This window comes from Myxocyprinus asiaticus, chromosome 16 (assembly GCF_019703515.2).
Source record: "Myxocyprinus asiaticus isolate MX2 ecotype Aquarium Trade chromosome 16, UBuf_Myxa_2, whole genome shotgun sequence".
NCBI lineage: Eukaryota > Metazoa > Chordata > Actinopteri > Cypriniformes > Catostomidae > Myxocyprinus > Myxocyprinus asiaticus.
This window is the reverse complement of record NC_059359.1, coordinates 5,073,602-5,086,749: the sequence shown is the minus strand read 5'-3', so window position 1 is coordinate 5,086,749 and position 13,148 is coordinate 5,073,602. Positions and strand designations below refer to the sequence as shown.

The following is a 13,148-nucleotide window of genomic DNA, read 5'->3' as shown; positions in this document are numbered from 1 at the left end:
TTAAAATTTTATATATATCTGGAGTCAGCCATTTCAATGTCATGTGGTATAACCAACATGTAGGTAGCAATTTTGTTGTAATGTGACAAAAATAGTAAAACACCTAATAATAAAGACCTCTGTGTGTGAAGTTTTAAAAACAAATCATTATTTTGTCATATCATTAAATATCAATAATTTGACATTTGTATGAAAAGGCACATTTGGTTTAGGACATTTGGTGTAACCCTGAGAAAACTTGATATTCCTCACTTAAAAATTCATGATATTTGTAAAATAAATAAATAAATCACCATAAAACATGTTTGAAATTTTCTTTTAAATTAAGGATTGAGTTGCATACACTCATGTTTTCAAGGTGCAAGGCAACTATTGAATACCTATTACTTGTTGGTTACACCACATGACATTTTTAAAGTCATTAAATTGTTATTTTGTTTGTAGAAAATTTTGTTTTTCATAAATTTGCAAAAACAACATGAACTCAATGATTACATGTATACAAACTTGAAATATGTTTTAAACTAGATTTAAAATATATATATATATATATATATATATATATATATATATTTCTATCACCTCAGACAACCGTATTTGTCAATGACCCAAATACAGTATTTAAATACCTCCTGACCATTAAAATCAGTTTGTGTTCACACAAGGATGCTAAATAAAATTATTTTGAATGTTAACACTGAAAGACAACTATAAAAATAATTTATTAAAGAAGTAAAATGACATAAGATATTAATATTTGTTTTTCAAGAAATGTAACCAAGTTTTGTGAGGTTTGTGCTAAAAAAAAACAAAAAAGGTAAAAGAAGTTTATTTTTCTTACTCATTTGACAAATCGTTTTTATCGTTTTCTAAGCGTACACCTCACTAAATAATGTTAGATTTGTCTCAAAACATGACTTAATCTTATGTCAATTTGCTTGTCAAGTAAACGAATCATGTTCAAATGATGTTTAGATATTTTACTGGAAAGAAAGACAAAAATACGTATAAATCCATTTTCATCAGAAAACTCCGGTTTCAGTTTCCAAACGTCATCCTTTTCCAATGTATGCAGTAATGTAATGTTTTTGTTGGAGTAAAACACTGTTCTAGTGTGGATGAGAGGCGTAAACGTAATTAAAACATATGAGTGTGGACGTTGCCTTTTTCTATGTGATCTGAAAGAGGTTTGTAGATCCCCCAGCAGAACACCAGGCACCTGCACAAATGCGTGGAAAAGGAGGTAAGAGAGGCCATAAACTAGACCATGACTCCACCATCACCTCCCTTTTCCTTGCTCCGGGGAGAGTGGATCTCCTCTGAGAGGTCAATGGGGCCAGATACATGCCTGAAGCCTGACACTTAACACACAGATTCAGGCGAATTGGCAAGTGGCAGCTGCCCGTGGAGTGTGTGTGTGTGTGGGTGGACGATAGCTCGATGTCCACCGGCCCTCTCTTGTTCTGTGCCCTTTACGCTGTCACTGCAGCCAAGCTGGTCTGGACTCTGTGACAGCGGTCCAGCCGTGCTGCAGGCAGGGAGTGGATGTGACTTTCAGTCCCTGCCACTGTTTTTTGCATTAGGATTATTGAGCGGCTCTTCAACCTTCACCAACTCTTTGTGCGACGGACTGAAAAGCGGCTGGATCTTGCAAAACCAGACTTTTGACCATAGTCATAAAGTCTAGTCTAATATGCAGCTTATTCTGCCCACTTAAACACGAAAGATGCATGTAAAGCCACAGTTCGCTTGAATCACAATTACCTTTGTTATGTGTCGTTCAGGAATGGGTTTATCTAAAATAGTTTATATCACAATAATAAACAGCCATTGGAAAAACTCAAATAAACACACAGTAGTGTACGGACAACACAAAAGAAATGAGTGGAAATGTGTATAGACTTTGCAATTAGAATTTCTGTCCGTTCAAAAGTCATAAATACTGATTATTGCACAAATATGTCAGAAAACAAAGTGGAATATGCATTATATGCTCTTTGAATATCTATTTTATTTGCTTTTAAGTGTTTCGAACAAAACACTGAATATCTTTTAAAAAGATCTGATGCCATTAACTTTGAACACTTTTGCTCTAAATTAGCCGTATTCAAATCCATTGTCAATAATAAATAAACGCACATCTGTGATGACACATTCTATATTGCTTGGCAATCATAAATAGCCTATTTACAAATAGAATACAAACTATGGTGGCAAAATTGTTTATTTCAATTAACATTGATAATACATCTAACTATTTATTATCATATTTATTGTATACATTTTATAAAAGCCATTTGAGGTCATTCATTACAGTGATTTAACTTAGTGCTGTTTGATTCCAGAAATTTTGTAATCATTTTCTCGATTCTTAACAATAAACAAAGTGAAATTTTGTAACAAACAGTGCAATATAAGCATTCTTTACTTATGACTCATAGTAAGATCCTGACAATTTCTATGTAGTAATGTATATTTCAATAATAAATATGGGGCTATATGCACATCCCAACGTGTGACAGTTCAACTCTACAGGATGAATTTGAGAGAAAGTTGGCTGATGTGCCTGTATTTCGGAAAACTGCCGCAAATAATGTTAAAAGCACCATTTCGCCAACTAAATGAAATTGACTGCTAACGCTAATCAGTTGTTGTTGTTTAAAAATAATATTTATATTACTATGTAATTTTGCACACTGAAGACGAAACTTTAGTTCCCCTTCTATCACTCACTCGACGTTGTGTCGATGTAGTGACACTAGGGGTCGCCCTTGCCCCAAACACCTCAGATCTTTGAGAAAAGGCCAATGAGAATTGGCAAGTGGAATTTGCATGCCACTCCCCCGGACATACGGGTATAAAAGGATCTGGCTCGCAACCACTCATTCAGATTTTTTCTTCAGAGCCGAGCGTTTGTGTGTCAGCAAGCTGTCTTCTACTACCAGTCCATTCACCTCCCAAGAAGCGTTTGCTGTTGGATATACGGCACATTCCAGTGGCTTTTCTCTCCTTCTGCACAGATCTGTTCAGATTACGCCACTGGGTGCTTCGACAGCGCTAAGAAAGTTTATATTCCTGCAAAGAGTATATTTTCTCTATTAGAGCAAACACATTGACGTGAATGTCTTTTTAAAGACGCGTCTTTTTCAAGATGCCTTTCTGTCTTTGTGTGATTCCTGGATGCAGTCGCTATCTCTCTTCCGATGGCCACGGGCATGCCTCACGTGTCTGGGTCATAATCACACTGAGGCAGCGTTCGTGGATGGTTCATGTTCTCATTACGAGAATATGACCATGGCAACGTTGCGGTCGCGGCTTTCCTTTTTCCGGGGGAAAGCCACTCTAGCTGCCCCCCACACCTTGCCTTCTACCTCCCGGCTGGCACTGGAGGCGATTTGGGGGCTTCAATGGGCCCGCCAGGTAAATCCCTGCGGACCTCCCATTCCCAAGCACGCTGGTTTGCCCCTGGCGAGTTCCAAGAGGAGACCAGCTTGCCCCAGGGCCATCTTAGTGTTGCTTTCTGAGCTACGGAGTGGGATGAGTGCTCGATCGCTGCATTGGAGAGCGTACTGGCGATGTCAGACGCCGAGGAATCGACTGGGCTGCCACCTTCGGGTCGGCCCACCCAGTCTGAGGCTGACAGCAAGATGACCGCCATGCTTGCCTGGGCTGCCACGCATGTCGGGTTGGAGTGGAACCTTCCATCCTCCCCCGTCCTTTCTTCCCGGAAGTGCACGACGAGCTGACGAGGTCGTGGAGGGCACCTTTTTCTGCCTGAAACTGACCTCCCAGCTCGTCCGCACTCACTACCCTCGATGGCGGGGTGGCCCACGGGTATACAGAGGTCCCTCAGGTGGATAAGGCGGTTGCGGTGCACCTGTGCCCACAAAGCACAGCCACCTGGCGGGATCGCCCGGCACTCCCTTCCAAGGCCTGTAGGACGACGTTGTCTCTGACGGCCAAAGCCTACAGTGCCGCTGATCAGGCTGCCTCTGCCCTGCATGCCATGGCTCTCCTGCAAGTACACCAGGCCAGGGCATTAAAGGAACTGCACGTGGGTAGTCCTGATCCCGATGTGATGCAGGAAATGCGCTTGGCGACCGACCTCGCCCTCCGGGCGACGAAGGTCACGGCACGAGCACTCGGGCAGGTGATGTCCACCCTCGTGGTCCAGGAACGCCACCTGTGGCTGAATCTGGTCGAGATGAGGGACACGGACAAGGTTCGCTTTCTCAATGCCCCCATCTCCCAGATCGGCCTATTCGGCAACACCATCGAGGACTTCGCCCAGCAGTTCTCGGCGGTGAGGAAGCAGACAGAGGCTATACAACACATCTTGCCCCGGCACGGCTCAATATGTTCGCTTCGTCTCTTTTCTCAGCATTGAGTTAGACTCAGTCTCGATGATAGCATGCCTCACGAGCAAGAGCACACGGTCGGTGCTGAACTGCCTTAAGTCGTTCAAGCAGAGAACAGCGGTTCCACTGAAACACTTTCAGAGACTCCTGGGGCATATGGCATCCTCGGCACCGGTCACGCCACTAGGTTTGATGCATATGAGACCGCTTCAGCACTGGCTTCAGACTCGAGTCCCAAGATGGGCATGTCTCCACGGCACATATCGCGTGGCCATCACACCGATGTGCTGCCACTTGTTGAGCCCTTGGACAGACCTTGCATTTCTATGGGCAGGAGTTCCCCTACAGCAAGTGTCCAGGCGCATCGTCATTACGACAGACGCCACCAAGCGAGGCTGGTGTGCCATTTGCCACTGGCTCCTGGACAGAACTGTGACTGTGTTGGCACATCAACTGCCGAGTTGCTGGCAGTATTGCTCACCCTGCAGAGGCTTTTGTCAGTGTTCCGATGCAAGAATGTGTTGGTCCGGACGGACAACACAGCGACAGTAGCGTATATAAATCGCCAAGGTGACTTACACTCACGTCGCATGTGGCAACTCGCCCGCCATCTCCTCCTATGGAGTCAGCGGCATCTGAGGTCGCTGCGGGCCAGTCACATCCCAGGCAACCTCAATGCCACAGCGGACGCTCGTCTCTCTGTGGTCCTCCTGGGCCTTCGCAGAGCCCCCTTTGAGCCGCTAGAGTCAGTCAAGTTGAAAGCCCTCTCCTTGAAGATGGCCCTCCTGATTGCGCTCAACTCCATCAAGAGGGTCGGGAACCTGCAAGCGTTCTCTGTCAGCGATACCTGCCTGGAGTTCGGTCCGGGTGACTCTCAAGTAATCCTGAGACCCCGGCCGGGCTATGTGCCCAAGGTTCCCACAACCCACTTAAGGGATCAGATGGTGACCTGCAAGCGCTGCCCCAGGAGGAGGTAGACCCAGCCCTGTTGTTGCTGTGTCCGGTGCGTACTTTGCACATCTACTTGGATCGCAAGCAGAGCTTTAGACGCTCTGAGCAGCTCTTCGTCTGCTTTGGCGGACAGTGGAAAGGGAACGCTGTCTCCAAACAGAGGCTTGCCCACTGGATCGTGGATGCCATCGCTATGGCATACCAGGCCCAGACTGTGCCCGCCCCTTTGGGAAAACGAGCACACTCCACAAGGAGTCTGGCATCCTCATGGGCACTGGCCCATGGCACCTCTCTAGCAGACATTTGCAGGGCAGCGGGCTGGGGGAAACCCAATACCTTTGCGAGATTTTACAATCTCCGGGTTGAGGTGGTTTCGTCTCATGTTCTGTCAGGTACGAACAGGTAAGTTCGGGAATACGGACAGCTGGCCGGGTGTATCGCTTGCGTATAGCACCTTTCCCCTCCAAAGAGGCGAAGATGTGTGCTTCTTTTCCCATGCGAGTTCACAAACCCATGAACCCTGGATGTCCTTCCTCCCTAGCCCTGTGGCTCATGAATTCAGCGGAGGAATTCACAGCTGGAACCAGTACATGTGCTAATATGCCCTTACCGAGGTAGGTGCTCTACAGGTGCCGGTTACTCCGGTAACCCCCTGTGATGTATTTTCTGCAGTACGGTCTGCATCTCCCTTCGACAGAGCTCTCTCTGTCCCAGTCGCAGTGTTTGTAGAGCTCCTCCCCATCAGGCAGGACCTACCATCGCACCTCTTCCATGTGCGGCTCTGAGCCCACATGACGTGCTTGCCACATGTTACCTCCCCTCCGGGTAGGATGTGGTCTCCGTGGGGTCTTCTCCCCCTGAAATAATAGGACAGGAAAAGAACACCTTCCCCGGCGCATATATTGAGCGTTAAAATGGCCCCAGCCAAATAACTGAAAACTCTGTGGAGAGAAAACATAGAGAGAAAAGGCTGCAGCTGGTGCGGTTCAGCTAGTTGTGGCCTTTCATATAGGGACCCCTAGTGTCACTACATCGACACAACGTCGAGTGAGTGACAGAAGGGGAATGTCTTGGTTACTGTCGTAACCTCCGTTCCCTGATGGAGGGAACGAGACATTGTGTCCCCCCTGCCACAACGCTGTACTACCCGCTGAAATGGCCGGGACCCTGTCAGCACAAAATCTGAATGAGTGGTTGCGAGCCAGCTCCTTTTATACCTGTATGTCCGGGGGAGTGGCATGCAAATTCCACTTGCCAATTCTCATTGGCCTTTTCTCAAAGATCTGAGGTGTTTGAGGCTCCCAAGGGTGACCCCTAGTGTCACTACATTGACACAACATCTCGTTCCCTCCATCAGGGAACGGAGGTTATGATAGTAACCGAGAGGTTTGATTATTTTATGCAAAAATCCAGGTTTTTGTCCAACTCTAGTTTATTTTATACAATGGAATAAATAAATAAAATTAAATAAATGTCCAAGCTTTCGAATATACTCTTAATTCCCAAAGCTTTGGAATAAAAAGAATCACTTCTTTTTGGAATCGACTCCCAGCGCTTATTTGACCTAACTCTTCCTCACGTTGTGCTAAGTACACCCCTTGCCTGTGGTAAAATCACTGTAATGCATGGTCTTAAGTGGCTTATTGCTTTAATGCAAACGTGAATGTCTTAAAAGTGCAGCAAAACAGCCTGTTTATTTCTAAGGGTCAGAGAGAGGGTAACAAATGGTTAGAAACAGTATTGGGTGCGACAAACCTTGACTTCTGATAATTTTTTAAACAGTGTAGGATATGTCCCCTTAAATAAATGTCAGTGCCACCTGTGGAGTTCAAAGCGGCCATCATGTTTTCAGCGTGTTGTGACCCCACCTGTCAGAGACTTTGATGAGCACTGCCCGATAGAGCTGGCGCTGGACACTGGCAGGCTCGGGGCCACAAGGGTGGACAAACGGGTGCACAGCTGTAAGAATGAAGCCCTGCTGGTACAGATCCTGCAGCTGTGATGGCAGCTCCCTCACTGAGGACAGACACAGCGTGGACGCCCCATCTGCCAGAAGACATAAAGACAGAGAGACATCCAGAGGGTGAGAAAACCACACACTGGAAAACAGCAGGCGCTCAGATGGACCGAGTGCCTGGAGGACGGCTGTAGAGAGACACACGGCAATCTATTATGTGCTGTTAGGATGGGGCAATGGAGCTAAAACAATTATAACTAGATATTTTTCATTATTTTGAGGATATCTGATACTGTATATACAGTACTTCAATATTTATGTATGAGCTCTGAAATGGCTTAAAAATGTAACAGCCATTCGTATGGAAGTCGGATCCCACCATGGAATTAAAAAAAAGAGGTAATTCTGACTTTATATCTCACAATTGCGACTTTATATGTTGCAACTGTGACTTTATATCTCACAATTGCGACTTTATATCTTCCAATTGCGACTTTATTTCTTGAAATTGCGACTATAAAGTCGCAACTGCAAGATATAGTCGCAAATGTGCGATATAAAGTCGCAATTTCAAGAAATAAAGTCGCAATTTCAAGAAATAAAGTCACAATTGCAAGATATAAAGTCGCAATTGTGAAATATAGTTGCAACTGCAAGATATAAAGTCGCAATTGTGAGATATAAAGTCGCAATTGTGAGATATAAAGTCGCATTTCCATGAAATAAAGTCGCAATTACAAAAAATAAAGTTGCAATTATGAGATATGAAGTTTCAATTGCAAGAAATAGTTGCAATTATGATATAAAGTCATAACTGAGATATGAAATCTCAATTCTGTAAGTTGCAATTGTGAGATATGAAGTCGCAATTTATAAAGAAATAAAATGACAGTTTTTAAATATTAAGTTGCAATTGAGATATAAAGTCACATTTCCAAGAAATAGTTGCAATTGTGACATATAAAGTTGCAACTGTGAAATATAAAGTCACAATTACGAAATATAAAGTTGCAATTCAGAGAAATAAAGTCGCAATTGTAAGATATTAAGTCGCAATTCGGAGAAATAAAGTCCCAACTGTGAGATATAAAATCGCAATTCGGAGAAATAAAGTTGCAAATGCAAGATATAAAGTCATAATTTCAAGAATTAAAGTCACAAGTACAAGATATAAAGACGGAATTGTTGTAGAGGTGGGTGAAATGACCAAAATCTTATATCATGATATGAGTAATTTTATATCACGATAACAATATATATATCATGATATAGTCATTTGTTTTTCTGGAAAACCAATAAAAATCGGTTAACATAATAAATAACAATATTGAAATGCCTATTTTTTGGAAAATCTAGTCAGTGAAATAAATACTTTTTAAATAAAAACTACTTCCTCTTATATAATATTCTCTTTATTTAGAACTTGACAAAGTTAAAAATAAAATAAACACTCAGATTTAAATCAATCTTACCATAATACTCAATTTCACATTATGCCACATTTCACTCTGATATGTTGTTGACCAACAGTATTATAAACTTTCCTCAAGAAACTCAAGATCTTTTCAAAGTAACAAAGAAAATATTACATCATTTTAGTAAAAAATACACACAAAAAGAACACGTCTTGCAGAAAATAAATTGAAAATATATTTATAAACACTTCTTGCAAAAAATTAAATAAAAATAAGATAAAAAAAAAAGACAGAATTAACGAGGAGCGCATCTTTTGGCTTTCATAATATTCTTTAGTGTGCATCATTTTAAGGTGTTAAAACAGATTGTTTGTATTACCACAAGTGATTATTGTCGCGCCACAGTTTGCAGATTAAAATATTTCAAAATCTGTGTCAGCTTTAGTGAACCAGATGTGGCACCTGTTTTAATAACAAGCTCCCTTTCATTTTCTTAACTTTTCTTTTGATCACATCAGCAAAAATTCATCAAATGATGGAGACGTACAGATGTGCGGTGCAGGTGTCTGGATCACAGTGATGCTGTCCCGGCAGAGTGTGTCAGTCAGATCACGGTGGACTTCTGCATCCTTCGCTGTAGAGCTCTCAGAACTAGCCGGCAAAATCAGAATTGCAAAGAATCAGCCACGAGTTTGTGGGTGTGTTTGTGGCATTGCCTGATCTGCATAATTCTTTTAGTGAATCTGGCATTAAACCAGTGCGTGCAAATAACCGGCAAATTAATTCCCGGCTCAAGCCTGGTTTCAGTTTCACATGAAGCGTGCCCACTGATATATACGGTCACGCTGCGCACATGGATATTTACATATCGCAATATACTGTACACTATATAGCAAAAACTCTGTCGATGGACACTTTATATCATTGCCACGATATATATCGTCATATCACCCAACCCTAAATTGCTGTCATCAACACTATGTCACAAATGCTGCTGATTTAGCTTATATTGCATTGAACCCGGAATATTCCTTTAATGCTTTATATAAAATGTCACGCTGGAATTTCTATGACCATTTTTGAGTAAGACACACAAGAAATGTTGAATTGTCAGAGTTTTTAATGAATTCATTATAATTGTCACTTTGAAATGATTCACAAAAATGAACTGAACTTATAAATGAAGTTTTTGGAGGACACCAGCATATAGATGGCCTCCAAGTTAACACACATGGACTCCAATTGTGATTTCACGAGGTCTTTAAAACATCTCTTAACACTCCTTGAAGCTTTCATGCTTTCAAGTAGTGAGACAAGGAAGGATCGCAGAACTAACCTAATGACACAGCCTTTAGGAAACTTAATGGCCAAAAAAGAGATTTAAAATCATTGTGATATTCATCTAAATTTATATTGCCAGCAAAATCATTGCAAATATATTATGAATATTACATTTTTCGCCCAGCCCCAGTGGACAGTGAAACACTGTTTGTTATTTTTCAAATGCACGCTGTCCAGAAGGATTTGCTAGTTTGCTTGTGATATGAGAGACAAAAAAAATAAAAACAAAAATAAAAATCAGGCATTGTTTTAGTGATTGGTGGCTCACTAGCCTTGTATTTGATTTAATGGGCCTGGTGCAAAATCCAATTAAATGTGTTTGTTTAGCTCGACATGAGATGAGAGCATTTTACACAAGAGCCTTGATATCTTTCTGACAGCCCTGTCACACACCCAGCTCTGGTGGGAATGCAATACACTTAGTGTAGTGAGTGACCAGACATTTGGAAGGAGGAGAAACATCTTTCCCTTTTTAATCTAAAGTCTTGCCTGGGCATAATAATAATAATAATAATTAAAAAAAAAAGATAGAGATAGAGATAGAGATAGAGAGAGAGCGAGAGAGAGAGAGTGCAACACAGCAGACAAAAAGTGTCAGGAACCCCTCAGAATCAGCCAGCTGTGCAACAACAGAGACTCCAAGACAGCCATATGTTAATGAGAGAGTGAAGACAAAGAGACTAAGGGGGCAGAAACAACTGGTGGGTTGCACCACAAAAATGAGTCTCAGGCTAGTTCTGATAGGGTCACGGATAGCAGGGAAAAACAATTCTGAATGCAAATAATAAAATGCAACTCACCATATAATCATGCGTAGTTAGGATAGCAACAGGCTCATCAACTTTTAAAAAGGAGGAGAAAATGCATCCCATATATTTAGCTGTTGACATCAAAAGACTGTGCATCTAATCAAACTCTACAGTATTTCAGTACAGCAAAAAAAAAAAAAAAAAATAAAAAAAATAAATGTCACTTGGTAGAAACTAGTAGCCAAATTAGACAGATGGACCAGCTGTGTAACGTGCCCTCATCATTGAAAACAATGAACAGTATGCTAGGTAAAATAAAATACAACCCATATTACATTATTGTACATACAGGCTCACTTGCAGTGAGGGTAAACATGGCTTATTATAAATAATGATTGTGCAATGTTATACTGCTGTAAAAATTACATGACTGTGGCGACTCACACGTATTGCAGCAGTTCAGAGGTGAAGTGTGCACTGAGTGGTGCTAAAAGCAATTTAAATGTTCTGCCAAACAGGTTAAGATTAATGCTCTATTGAGTTTTAAAATCAACAAAACCTACCTACCTCCCTACCCTAAACCTGAAACCTAAACCTAACCGATAGTGTCATAGAAAGCAAATGTGAGATAAAAAACATAATCACTGTAGCATCCACGTCATTTTGTGGTGCTTCAATGACACTTCTGGCTCACGTGTCGACCTGTAAATGCAGTGGGTTATAAAATGCTTTGCCTTACAAGTCATGCACTATAGTGAAAGTGTTTAGCATTATATTTAAAGCACTCCAGAATTACTTTAATTGCACATTTGCGCAATTTCACATTTGTTTGGCCGCTACAATTTATTTAACAAATTTAAAATACCCCATGACACCAGGTTTTAGTGGACAGAAAAGGAGATGAGAGCATTTTACTGCATTAAAATGCTTTTGTCAACTCAACCTTGAACAACAGAAAATGCAGTTCCTTAAATTTTCCGCCAAAATAAAAGCTTCCACCAAAATAAAAGCTTGAGAGTTTAACTGGACTGCAAATCAGTGCCACGAGCAAGTTAAGAAATGATTCAAGAAATAAATTACTATTGAATAATAGCAAAAATAATAATAATAATAATAATAATAATAATTATTATAATAATTATTATTATTATTATTATTATTATCCAATAATAAGATATTTCTATAATAATTTTTTAACATTATTATTATTATTATTATTATTATTATTATTATTATTATTATATTACAATAATATTATATTTAACTTGACTGGGTTAAAAAAAAATGATGAAAAGTGAGCTGACCCTTGAAAAAATAAATGTGGTTATGATGTTGTTTTCCTCTGTGTTTCACTGTTTTATATATTTATTTAGTTTGGCTCTTTTTAAAGGGATAGTTCACCTAAAAATTAACATTCTCTCATCATTTACTCACCCTCATGCCATCCCAGATGTGTATGACTTTCTTTCTTCTGCTGAACACAAACAAAGATTTGTAGAAGGATATCTCAGCTCTGTAGGTCCAAACAATGCAAGTGAATGGGTACCAAGATTTTTAAGCTCCAAAAGCACATAAAGGCAGCATAAAAGTAATCCATAAGACCCCAGTGGTTAAATCCATGTCTTCAGAAGAGATATGAAAGGTGTGGGTGAGAAACAGATCAATATATAAGTCTTTTTTTACTATAAATCCTCCACTTTCACTTTCACATTCTTCTTCTTTTGTTTTTGGCGATTTGCATTCTTTGTGCACATTGCCACCTACTGGGCAGGGATTCTCAGCCACACCTCTCATATTGCTTCTGAAGATATGGATTTAACCGCTGGAGTCGAATGGAATATTTTTTATGCTGCCTTTTTGGAGCTTCAAAGTTATGGCCACCATTTACTTGCATTGTATGGACCTACAGAGCTGAGATATTCTTCTAAAATCTTTGTGTTCAGCAGAAGAAAGAAAGTCATACACATCTGGGATGGCATGACTGAGTAAATGAGAGAATTTTCATTTTTGGGTGAACTATCCCTTTGAGAGGACTTAAGTGTGAATACCCTTTCTATAACAGTATTTCCGGTCGGCAGTAGAGCATGGGCATAACATGCTTTAATTTTGATTAAAAGGAATCATTTACAGGTTTCTTTTTTTTAAAATATCACTTTGTTTATCATATCACAGTTCAGTTAGATTTTTTTATCCAATTTTTTCAGCCCCAACAACAAGCCACATAAAAATAATTTTGCAAAAATGTAGGTGTAGTAACGTGATTGTATGAGACCAGGTAGGCATACCAGTGTACATTGTGGGTGGTATGTGAATAAGATGCTAGTTTTGTGCTGAAATACCACATGCTAAACAAGCGCAACTGTGAACTTGCCTCTGA

The 13,148-nt window shown here is 40.8% G+C and overlaps 1 protein-coding gene across 3 annotated transcripts in view; it reads right to left on the bottom strand.

Annotated features, from left to right (window-relative positions):
- The window catches only part of LOC127454132 (raftlin-like), a 183,156-nt gene that overhangs the window by 103,008 nt on the left and 67,000 nt on the right, over positions 1–13,148 (bottom strand). For 2 of the 3 annotated variants that reach the window (XM_051721113.1, XM_051721112.1), the window contains exon 3: positions 7,178–7,355. The exons of the other annotated variant lie outside the window; for it this stretch is intronic. In XM_051721113.1, the coding sequence (XP_051577073.1) occupies positions 7,178–7,355 (178 nt within the window). The remainder of the gene's footprint in view (positions 1–7,177; positions 7,356–13,148) is intronic. 3 annotated transcript variants of the gene reach the window in all.